Source organism: Manis pentadactyla, chromosome 4 (genome assembly GCF_030020395.1).
Source record: "Manis pentadactyla isolate mManPen7 chromosome 4, mManPen7.hap1, whole genome shotgun sequence".
Lineage (NCBI taxonomy): Eukaryota > Metazoa > Chordata > Mammalia > Pholidota > Manidae > Manis > Manis pentadactyla.
In genome coordinates this window covers 55,573,631-55,585,958 of record NC_080022.1, presented here as the reverse complement: position 1 = coordinate 55,585,958, position 12,328 = coordinate 55,573,631, and the positions used below count along the sequence as shown (strand labels likewise).

At 35.2% G+C, this 12,328-nt stretch overlaps 1 protein-coding gene across 6 annotated transcripts in view; it reads left to right on the top strand.

The window, feature by feature from the left end:
* Nucleotides 1-12,328, top strand: part of DNAI4 (dynein axonemal intermediate chain 4) — a 110,961-nt gene that overhangs the window by 46,619 nt on the left and 52,014 nt on the right. For 4 of the 6 annotated variants that reach the window (XM_057500303.1, XM_057500301.1, XM_057500300.1 and 1 more), the window contains one exon: nt 7,822-7,974. The exons of the other annotated variants lie outside the window; for them this stretch is intronic. In XM_057500303.1, coding sequence (XP_057356286.1) covers nt 7,822-7,974 — 153 coding nt within the window. The remainder of the gene's footprint in view (nt 1-7,821; nt 7,975-12,328) is intronic. 6 annotated transcript variants of the gene reach the window in all.

Genomic DNA, 12,328 nt, shown 5'->3' with positions numbered 1-12,328 from the left:
GTTCCTGGCTAACTTTTGAAAATGAATTTTAACCCTAGAACTTTATAGATTTCACAAATTCAGCATGGTTTCTATGAATATTATACTACAGTAACAAGTTTTGAATAAAAGTATATATGATATGAACTCATTTTTGTTAAAATTATACATATGTATTTGTATATGAATCTGGAAGGATGTACACCAAAATGTTAATAGTTATTATTTCTGGGTGATGGAAATACAAATCAAATATGTCTTTTTACTCAGCTAAAAAGTAGAATTACTCTTCTATAAATGTTATGTAGTCAGTTGCTACTCTTTTATAGTCTGAATTAAACTAGTAGATAGGAACAATGTCTTAAAACTTGTAAAAACTATTTGGACATATCTTAGATTCAGATATACTCAAAACACAGGTATCAGTGGGACTACTTTTTTCTGATACTAGTTGAAATAACTTTTAAAAATAAGATATAACTATAAAACTGGGAAGGTGTAATCATTCATTATTTATTGTTCCATCTTGTAGGTGATATTGTGGCACATAGTCTGAAACTTTTCTTAGGTTAATTTGTTCAAATGAACAAATGCAGTGATGGTACCCAAACTAAAAATACCAATGTTATGTGTTATCTTCAAAGAAGAAACAACTTTAAATCACCCTAACATTCTACATTGATCATTTATAAAATGATATTTACTTATGTAGCAATTATTTTATTAGTGACCATGTAACAATATATTCCTGTATGCTCAGCTTACTACACTTTCAGTTAAAGAAAGAAAAAGAAGGTTAGTTAATGCAATATTCAAAGACATGATTTCTTTCTATGGTCTTTTACTTCATGAATATAAAAACTGTACCTTTTCTGATTAAGAAAAATATGCTCAGTATTTATTCTGTGTATGACTTGGTTAGATACTAATAAGTTAGATATGTTATGAAATGTGAGTTGAACTTCTTACTATTTGAAAACATTGTTAAATAACAGAGGTCCTTCATTTTACATTATGAAAATAAAAGTTTTAACAGCGAAGTACTTAACATTTATTAGATCCTGATCCTGTTTTTGATATTCAGGAGAAAGAATTCTTTTTTTTTTTCTTTGGTATCATTAATATAAAATCACATGAGCAACATTGTGGTTACTAGATTTCCCCCATTATCAAGTTCCCACCACATTACCCCATTACAGTCACTGTCCATCAGCATAGTAAGACGCTATAGAGTCACTACTTGTCTTCTCTATGCTATACTGCCTTCCTGTGCCCCCCGTACGTTATGTGTGCTAATTGTAATGCCCCTTATTCCCCTTTTCCCTCCCTACCCACCCACCCTCCACAGTCCCTTTCCCTTTGGTAACTGTTAGTCCATTCTTGGGTTCTTTCAGTCTGCTGCTATTTTGCTCCTTCATTTTTTGCTTTGTTTTTATGCTCCACAGATGAGTGAAATCATTTGCTACTTGTCTTTCTCTGCCTGGCTTATTTCACTGCGCATAATACCCTCTAGCTTCATCCATGTTGTTGCAAATGGTAGGATTTGTTTTCTGCTTATGGCTGAATAATATTCCATTGTGTATATGTACCACAGCTTCTTTATCCATTCATCTACTGATGGACACTTAAGTTGCTTCCATTTCTTGGCTATTGTAAATAGTGCTCCGATAAACATATGGGTGCATATGCCTTTTTGAAACTGGGCTCCTGCATTCTTAGGGTAAATTCCTAGGAGTGGAATTCCTGGATCAAATGGTATTACTATTTTGAGTTTTTTGAGGAAACTCCATATTGCTTTCCACAATGGTTGAACTAGTTTACACTCCCATCAGCAATATAGGAGGGTTCCCCTTTCTCTGTGTCCTTGCCAGCCTCTGTTGTTCCTAGTCTTTTCTATGTTGGCCATCCTAAGTCGTGTGAGGTAACATCTCATTCTGGTTTTAATTTGCATTTTTCTGATAATTCGCGATGTGGTACATCTTTTCATGTGTCTGTTGGCCATCTGAATTTCTTCTTTGGAGAAGTGTCTGTTCATATCCTCTGCCTATTTTTTAATAGGGTTATTTGCTTTTTAGGTGTTGAGGTGTGTGAATTCTTTATATAGTTTGGATGTTAACCCCTTGTTGGATATGTCATTTACAAATATATTCTCCCATACTTTGGATGCCTTTTTGTTCTGCTGATGGTGTCCTTTGCTATACAGAAGCTTTTTAGCATGATGTAGTCCCATTTGTTCATTTTTTATTTTGTTTCCCTTGTCTGAGGAGATGCATTCAGGAAAATGTTGCTCATGTTTATATTCAAGAGGTTTTTGCCTATGTTTTCTTCTAAGAGTTTTATAGTTTCATGACTTACATTCAGGTCTTTGATCCATTTCTAATTTACTTTTGTGTATGGGGTTAGACAATGATCTAGTTTCATTCTCTTACATATAGCTGTTCAGTTTTGCCAACACCAGCTGTTGAAGAGGCTGTCATTTCCCCATTGTATGTCCATGGTTCCTTTATCAGATATTAATTGACCATATATGTTTGGGTTAATGTCTGGAGTCTCTATTCTGTTCCACTGGTCTGTGGCTCTGTTCTTGTGCCAGTACCAAATTGTCTTGATTACTGTGGCTTTCTAGTAGAGCTTGATGTCCCTTCCCCCCCGCTTTATTCTTCCTTCTCAGGATTGCTTTGGTTATTTGGAGTCTTTTGTTGTTCCATATGAATTTTAGAACTATTTTCTCTAGTTCATTGAAGAATGCTGTTGGTACTTTGATAGGAATTGCATTGATTCTGTATATTGCTTTAGGCAGGATGGCCATTTTGACAATATTAATTCTTCCTATCCATGAGCATGGGATGTATTTCCATTTATTGGTATCTTCTTTAAATCCTCTCATGAGTGTCTTGTAGTCTTCAGACTATAGGTGTTTCACTTCCTTGGTTAGGTTTATTCCTAAATATTTTATTCTTTTTGATGCAATTGTGAATGGAATTGTTTTCCTGATTTCTCTTTCTGCTAGTTCATTGTTAGTGTATAGGAATGCAACAGATTTATGTGTATTAACTTTGTATCCTGCAACTTTGCTGAATTCAGATATTAGATCTAGTAGTTTTGGAGTGGATTCTTTAGGGTTTTTTATGTACAATATCATGTCATCTGCAAACAAGGACAGTTTAACTTCTTCCTTGCCATTCTGGATGCCTTTTATTTCTTTGTGTTGTCTGACTGCCGTGGCTAGGACCTCCAAAACCGTGTTGAATAAAAGTGAAGAGAGTGGGCATGCTTATCTTGTTTCCGATCTTAAAGGAAAAGCTTTCAGCTTCTCGCTGTTCAGTATTATGTTGTCTGTGGGTTTATCGTATATGGCCTTTATTATGTTGAGGTACTTGCCCTCTATGCCCATTTTGTTGAGAGTTTTTATCATGAATGGATGTTGAATTTTGTCGAATGCTTTTTCAGCATCTATGGAGATGATCATGTGGTTTTTGTCTTTCTTTTTGTTGATGTGGTGGATGATGTTGATGGTTTTTCGAATGTTGTACCATCCTTGCATCCCTGGTATGAATCCCACTTGGTCATGGTGTATGATCCTCTTGATGTATTTTTGAATTTGCTAATATTTTGTTGAGTATTTTTGCATCTACGTTCATCAGGGATATTGGTCTGTAGTTTTCTTTTTTGGTGGGGTCTTTGCCTGGTTTTGGTATTAGGGTGATGTTAGCTTCATAGAATGAGTTTGGGAGTATCCCCTTCTCCTCTATTTTTTGGAAAATTTAAGGAGAATGGGTACTATGTCTTCCCTGTATGTCTGATAAAATTCCGAGGTAAATCCATCTGGCCCGGGGGTTTTGTTCTTTGGTAGTTTTTTGATTACCGCTTCAATTTCGTTGCTGGTAATTGGTCTGTTTAGATTTTCTGTTTCTTCCTGGGTCAATCTTGGAAGGTTGTATTTTTCTAGGAAGTTGTCCATTTCTCCTAGGTTTCCCAGCTTGTTAGCATATAGGTTTTCATAGTAGTCTCCAATAATTCTTTGCATTTCCGTGGGGTCCGTCGTGATTTTTCCTTTCTTGTTTTTGATACTGTTGATTTGTGTTGACTCTCTTTTCTTCTTAATAAGTCTGGCTAGAGGCTTATCTATTTTGTTTATTTTCTCGAAGAACCAGCTCTTGGTTTCATTGATTTTTGCTATTGTTTTACTCTTCTCAATTTTATTTATTTCTTCTCTGATCTTTATTATGTCCCTCCTTCTGCTGACCTTAGGCCTCATTTGTTCTTCTTTTTGCAATTTCGATAATTGTGACATTAGACCATTCATTTGGGCTTGTTCTTCCTTTTTTAAATATGCTTGGACTGCTATATACTTTCCTCTTAAGACTGCTTTTGCTGCGTCCCACAGAAGTTGGGGCTTAGTGTTGTTGTTGTCATTTGTTTCCATATATTGCTGGATCTCCATTTTGATTTGGTCATTGATCCATTGATTATTTAGGAGCGTGTTGTTAAGTCTCCATGTGTTTGTGAGCCTTTTTGCTTTCTTTGTACAGTTTATTTCTAGTTTTATGCCTTTGTGGTCTGAAAAGTTGGTTGGTAGGATTTCAATCTTTTGGAATTTACTGAGGCTCTTTTTGTGGCCTAGTATGTGGTCTATTCTGGAGAATGTTCCATGTGCACTTGAGAAGAATGTGTATCCATTTGCTTTTGGATGTAGAGTTCTGTAGATGTCTATTAGGTCCATCTGCTCTACTGTGTTGTTCAGTGCCTCTGTGTCCTTACTTATTTTCTGCCCGGTGGATCTATCCTTTGGGGTGAGTGGTGTGTTGAAGTCTCCTAGAATGAATGCATTGCAGTCTGTTTCCCCCTTTAGTTCTGTTAGTATTTGTTTCACATATGCTGGTGCTCCTGTGTTGGGTGCATATATATTTAGAATGGTTATATCCTCTTGTTGGACGAGCCCTTTATCATTATGTAGTGTCCTTCTTTATCTCTTGTTACTTTCTTTGTTTTGAAGTCTATTTTGTCTGATATTAGTACTGCAACCCCTGCTTTCTTCTCGCTGTTGTTTGCCTGGAATATGTTTTTCCATCCCTTGACTTTTAGTCTGTACATGTCTTTGTGTTTGAGGTGAGTTTCTTGTAAGCAGCATATAGATGGGTCTTGCTTTTTTATCTGTTCTATTACTCTGTGTCTTTTGATTGGTGCATTCAGTCCATTTACATTTAGGGTGACTATTGAAAGATATGTACTTATTGCCATTGCAGGCTTTAAATTCGTGGTTACCAAAGGTTCAAGGTTAGCCTCTTTAGTATCTTACTGCCTAACTTAGCTCGCTTATTGAGCTGTTATATACACTGTCTGGAGATTCTTTTCTTCTCTCCCTTCTTATTCCTCCTCCTCGATTCTTCATATGTTGGGTGTTTTGTGCTGTGCTCTTTCTAGGAGTCCTCCCATCTAGAGCAGTCCCTGTAAGATGTCCTGTAGAGGTGGTTTGTGGGAAGCAATTTCCCTCAGCTTTTGTTTGTCTGGGAACTGTTTAATCCCACCATCATATTTGAATGATAGTCGTGCTGGATACAGTATCCTTGGTTCAAGGCCCTTCTGTTTCATTGAATTTAATATATCATGCCATTCTCTTCTGGCCTGTAAGGTTTCTGTCGAGAAGTGTGATGTTAGCCTAATGGGTTTTCCTTTATAGGTGACCTTTTTCTCTCTAGCTGCCTTTAAAACTCTTTCCTTGTCCTTGATCTTTGCCATTTTAATTATTATGTGTCTTGGTGTTGTCCTCCTTGGATCCTTTCTGTTGGGGGTTCTGTGTATTTCCATGGTCTGTTCGATTATTTCCTCCCCCAGTTTGGGGAAGTTTTCAGCAATTATTTCTTCCAAGATACTTTCCATCCCTTGTCCTCTCTCTTCTTCTTCTGGTATCCCTATAATATGGATATTGTTCCTTTTGGATTGGTCACACAGTTCTCTTAATATTGTTTCATTCCTGGAGATCCTTTTATCTCTCTCTATCTCAGCTTCTATGTGTTCCTGTTCTCTGGTTTCGATTCCATTGATGGCCTCTTGCATCCTATCCATTCTGCTTATAAACCCTTCCAGAGTTTATTTCATTTCTATAATCTCCTATCTGGCATCTGTGATCACCCTCCGGACTTCATCCCATATCTCTTGCATATTTCTCTGCATCTCTGTCAGCATGTTTATGATTTTTATTTTGAATTCTTTGTCAGGAAGACTGGTTAGGTCTGTTTCCTTCTCTGGTGTTGTCTCTGTGATCTTTGTCTGCCTGTAGTTTTGCCTTTTCATGGTGATAGGAATAGTTTGCAGAGCTGGAATGGGTTACGGCTGGAAGAACTTTCCTTCTTGTTGGTTTGTGGCCTTCCTCTCCTGAGAGAACAGCGACCTCTAGTGGCTTGTGCTGGGTAGCTGCGTGCAGATGGGGCTTCTGCTTCCTGCCCAGCTGCTATGGAGTTTATCTCCGCTGTTGCTGTGGGTGTTGCCTGGTTCGGGCCTCTTCTCCAAAATGTTGGAGTTGCGTTGGAGGGGGAGCGGCCAGGAGGCTGTTTATCTCCATAAGGGGCCTCCCTGCTCCCTGCAGCCCAGGGGATTAGGGTTGCCAGAGATCCCCTGATTCCCTACCTCTGGATTAAGTGTCCCGCCCTGCCCCTTTAAGACTTCCAAAAAGCACCTGCCAAAACAAAACAACGACCACACACACAAAAAAAAATTTTTAATTAAAAAAATAAATAAGTAAATAAAAAATGGCCACTCGTTTTTCTTTATTCTCCGGCGCCAGCCTCAGGCATCTGGTCACCGGTCTTGCTGCCCTGTTTCCCTAGTATTGGGGTCCCTATCCCTTTAAGACTTCCAAAAAGTGCTCGCCAAAACAAACAAACAAAAAAATGGCCGCTCGCTTTTCTTATCTCCTCCTGTGCCAGGCCTCCAGTACCCTCTCACCATTCTTGCTGCCCTGTTTCCCTAGTATCCAGGGCCCCGCTCACACCCTGTGTCTGCGCTCTCATCTGGATGCCTGGGGCTGGGTGTTCAGCAGTCCTGGGCTCCGTCTCCCTCTCGCTCTGCCTATTCTTCTCCCGCAGGGAGCTGGGGGGAGGGGCGCTCGCGTCCCACCAGGCCGGGGCTTGTATCTTACCCCCTTTACGAGGCACTAGGTTCTCACAGGTGTGGATGTGGTCTGGATGTTGTCCGGTGTCCTCTGGTCTTTATTCTAGGAAGAGTTGTCATTGTTATATTTTCATAGATATATGTGGTTTGGGGAGGAGTTTTCCGCTGCTCTACTCATGCCGCCATCTTGGCTCCACCTGTTCTAGTTTTTGAGAATGCAATCTATCATTTTCCCAACAAATAAAAGCTTTCGTATAAGTATATAGGAAATTTTGCTTGATAAAAATGGAATTAGATGATTGTAAATAGAAACTTATATAGAATATAATATTTTATATGTTAATCATGAGTAAAGGAACATTAAGACCTTGTCATAACATGATTGGGTCCATATCAAGGCAACCCCATACTAACTGATGAGATTACATTGTACCAACTTTGGATAGAGAAGAGGGAGGTGTCGGGATCAGAGAGGATAGTGAAGATAATTTGGAGCTATTACAAAAACACTAAGGTATTTGTAGATGCTAAAAGTGTGATCCTAAGGATTTCTTGGTGTGCTCATGGTTTAATTCTTTTTCATTTTTAATTCCTGCCATGTTGTAAAATAGTAGTATTTTTTCCTAAACAGTACATATGAGTATCTTAAATTTTGCTATCACTAGTGACATGTAGGCTAAAATATTAGAATTTGTTTTAAAATAATTTTTGCCTTTCTGTCTCTTTATTTAGGCATAATGTCCACTGTTTGGGATTTGTATGATTCTTATAATGCTATGGAGCTTTCATCTTTACCAGTAACACGATCTGTAATTGATTCAAGTAGTAAAGCAAGTATACCTAAAGATCGGGACCAAAGAGTGCAAGGGAGTACTACAGAAAAAAGTGAGATTTCATTTATTTGGTTATTTGAATAATGTTTTCACATGTAATTTTTAGTAACTTCTTTTTTAGTAGTTAAAATATTTTCTTTCTGGTAGAATATGAAAAATACAACATTTACTCAGAAATAATGTTACTTTTCACATTGTCTTGGACTTTGAACTGGAAATTTTAATTTTTCTTGGACACATGTCAAGAGTTTCAAAGATCCTGTCTTTTACTGTTGTTTCCTTACTTTCATACATGTAGGTTCCATCATTTTCTATCTTCCTTTATTTCTACAGAATAACTGGTAAGAAAAAGAATATATTCTAGCTCTTTAACAACTTAAAATGGAGATATACTAACAATAGTGGCTTTTATTTGGGAATGATTTTACCTCCCCAGGGATATTTGGCAATATTTGGAGACATTTTTGGTTGTTATGACTATGGGAACATCTTTTGAGTAGATAGATGCCAAGGATACTGCCATAAATAATTCAGTACACACAACAAAATAATTCAGCTCCCACAACAAAAATTTATCTGGCCAAAATATCAGTACTGCCAAAGTTGAGAAATCCTGCATTACAACTTAAGCTTTTATATTTAAAATTTTAATATTAAAATTTTAATGTTAAATGTTACAATTTAAATAAACACAAAATGTTAACTTTCCAAATATACTTTAGCAACATGGAAGTATTTTTACAAAGTCCAGTTATAACAAGTTTGTTAAATTCCACTTCTGATTGTTCTGTGATTATATATAATTTTATTTTCTATATTTTGAACTTCTTAGTCTTTTTCTTATAAAATTGTATAACTACAATTAAGAGGTAGTCCTTATTTCAGAATAGCTAATCAGGCAAGTTTTTGTAAAGTTTCGGCAATTTTTCTTAAATCAAACTGTAGTATTTTTATTCTCACTAGTTCTAACCAAAAGACAAACATAATATATAAAAAGGGTATATCAGTAAATATTTTGAAATGCCAAATTTAAAGAAAATTTGATAATTTTCAGAAAATAATGGCCTTAATTATAAATAACTGCATTTTCTTTGAAGACTTAAGATTTACAGAAACTTACCACCTTATAATTTGGTCTATCATTGTATCTCAAGTTTAATATTAAAAAATCTAAACTTTATATATGTCACCTATATTGTTTTATTTGTCTTAAAATTTATATTGACAGTCTTGTGCACTATAGTCATGTTTTACTGAAAGTTGTTCATAATGAAGACCAGTTCATTTTCCCAGAGAATGGTGAAGGTGAAGAATGAATTATTGATTATCACAAAAGAAACATTTTTTGTTGCTTAAGTGTTAATGTCCATATAGTAGGCTTGTTTTTAGAAACTAAAATTTTCCTACCAAAAATCAGAAAAATAGGAACAATTCAATCTTAGACTGAAAATTACTTTGGGACTTCAAAATTGGATTTAAGTACCCCACCCCTATTAAAGCCACTGACCCACAAAAAAAATTGTAAGTGGAAGTTTCTGAAAGAAAAGTAAGTCTCAATTTGGGAGTCTATTTTTTTTTTTTAATGTATGTACGGGTATGCTTTATAAGCTTAAAGGGATAATAAAACTATACTCAATAACTGTAATACAAAATAAAAATATACTTATTTTCAGTTTTATGGCCAGTTGAGGGGGAAAAGGAGACCAGAATTAAGAAAAAGAAGAAAATAAAAAATAGAAAAAGATAGGCAACAGAGCTAAATGATTACATTAATTAAGAATGTAAAGGAGATTCAGATATAAATTAGAACTAGATCACATCTAGGTCTCTTTCAACTCTGAGATTTTATAAAACAAAGTGAAAAAAGAAAAAATATGGTCCCTATCTTTAGGAAGTTTTCCTATTCCATTTAAACTTTGAATTTAGTTTGTATCTTAACCTTCCATTATCATATTTAAGGGGGGAAAAGGTCCATAATTTCCATCTTTGAATATGTGTAAGGCCATATCTCATTTCACGAGAAAACCTTTTTTCTCATGGCATTTTTTTTTCTTTCAAAATAAGGCTTTAGATTTTTAAAATTAATAGACATTTTAAAAACAGGCTTAGATTTACAGAAAAATTGAGCAAATAGTACTCAGAGAGCCATACAATCCCTTCCTTCATTCCCTTGCCCATCCCCACTCCTGGCATAGTTTCTCCTATTCCTAACATCTTGCATTAGTGTGGTCCATTTGTTACAATTGATGAAGCAATGGTGACACATTATTAAGTAAAATCCACAGTTTACATTAAGGTTCACTCCTTGTGTTTTATGAAATTCTGCAAGTTTTGACAAATGCATAACAACATTTTTCTGCTCTTAGAATTTCGTACAGAATGGTTTCACTGACCTAAATATTCTCTGTGCTACACCTATTCACCATTCCTCCCTTTTCCCATACCCCTAACTACCACTGATATTTTTATTGTCTCTATAATTTTGCCGTTTCCAAAATGTCATATAGTTGGAATCATATAATATGTAACCTTTTCAGAGTAGCTTCTTTTAACTAAACAATATGCATTTAAGGTTCCTCCATGTTTTCTCATGAGGACATCTCACTTATTTCTATCACTGAATAATATTAAATTGTTTGGATGTATCACAATTTATTCCTTTATTGAAGGATTTTTGGTCACTTCTAGTTTGGTGATTATGAATAAAACTTCTCTAAACACTCACATGTAGGTTTTAGTGTGGCCATCATCCTACATGAATACCTTCATCTAGGTATTTATGTAGGAGCACAATTGCTGGGTTATATAGTAACAGTATGCTTAGAATCTTAATAAACTACAGAACTGTCTTCCAAAATGGTTGGACCATTTTTCATAACTACCAGCAATGAGTGAGTGTTCCTGTTGCTCCTCATTCTTGTCAGTATTTTATATTGTTACTTTAAAAAAAATTTTAGCCATTTTGATGGGTGTGTAACAGTATCTCATTGTTTTAATTTGTAATTCCCTAATGACATCTGGTGTTGAACATCTTTTCATATATTTATTTGGCATCTGTATATCTTCTTTGGTGAGGTATCTATTTGAGTCTTTTGCTGTGTTTAAAATTGGGCTATTTGTATTCTTGTTGTTGGGTTTTCTGCATTCTGATAAATGAAGTAAGCCCTTTACCAGATATGTTTTGCAAAATTTGTAGCTTGTATCTTCATTTTTTTAACAGTACCTTTTGCAGACCAGAAGTTTTAAATTTTAGTAAAGTACAACTTAACTTTTTTTTTTTTTTTGGATTGTGCTTTTGGAGTTGAATCTAAAAATTTTTCACCAAACCCAAGGCCACCTAGATTTTTTCCTATGTTGGTCCATTTCAGTTAATTTTTGTGGAAGGTATAAGTTCTGTGTCTACATTAACTTTTTTCAGTTATGGATGTCCAATGCCCATTTGCTGAAGAGACTCCATTGAATTTTCTTGCTCTTTGGTCAAACATCAGTTGGCTATATTTGTGTGGGTCTGTTTCTGCACTCTGTATTCTGTTCCACTAATCAGTTTGTCTATTCTTTCACCAATATCACATTGTCTTGATTAACTGTACCTTTGTGATAATTCTTAAAGTCGAGCAGTGTCAGTCCTTTGTTCTTTGGCATTGTGTAAGCTGTTGTTTTTTCCTCTCCACATAAAGTTTAGAATTAGTTTGTAGATATTCATGAAATAACTTGGTGGGATTTTGATTTGGATTGCATTTAATCTGTAGATCAAGTTGAGAAGAATTGGCATCTTGACAATATTTAGACTTCCAATCCATGCAAATTTGTTTGGATCTTTTTTGATTTCTTTCATCAGAGTTTTGTAGTTTCATCATATAGATCCTGTATATATTTTGTTAGATTTATGCTTTAAGCATTTAATTTGTTGGTGTTAATATAAATAGTGTCATAGTTGTAATTCTAAATTTCAATTGTTCATTGCTGATTTATAAGAAAACCTTTGACTTGTATATTCATATTATATCCTGTGACCTTACTATAATTGCTTATTAGTTAAAGAGTGTGTGTGTAGGGGATAATTCTTTGGGATTTTCTATATAGATGATTATGTCATCTGCAAAGATTTTCCCCTTTTCAAGCTGTATAAATTTTATTTATTTATTTTTCTTGTCTTATTGTATTGCGAGGACTTCTAGTATGGTGTTGAATAGAAGTGAGAGGGGAAATCCTAGCTTTGGTCCTAATCTTAGGGGGAAAGTTTTCAGGTTTTCACCATTAAGTATGATGTTGATTCTGGGTTTTTTGTAGTTGTTATGAAGTTGAAGTTCGTTTCTATTTTTAGTTTTCTGGAAATTTTTATCATGAATGGGAGTAGGAGTTTGTCAAAGATTTTTCTGAATCTAATGTGATTTTTCTTCTTTAAT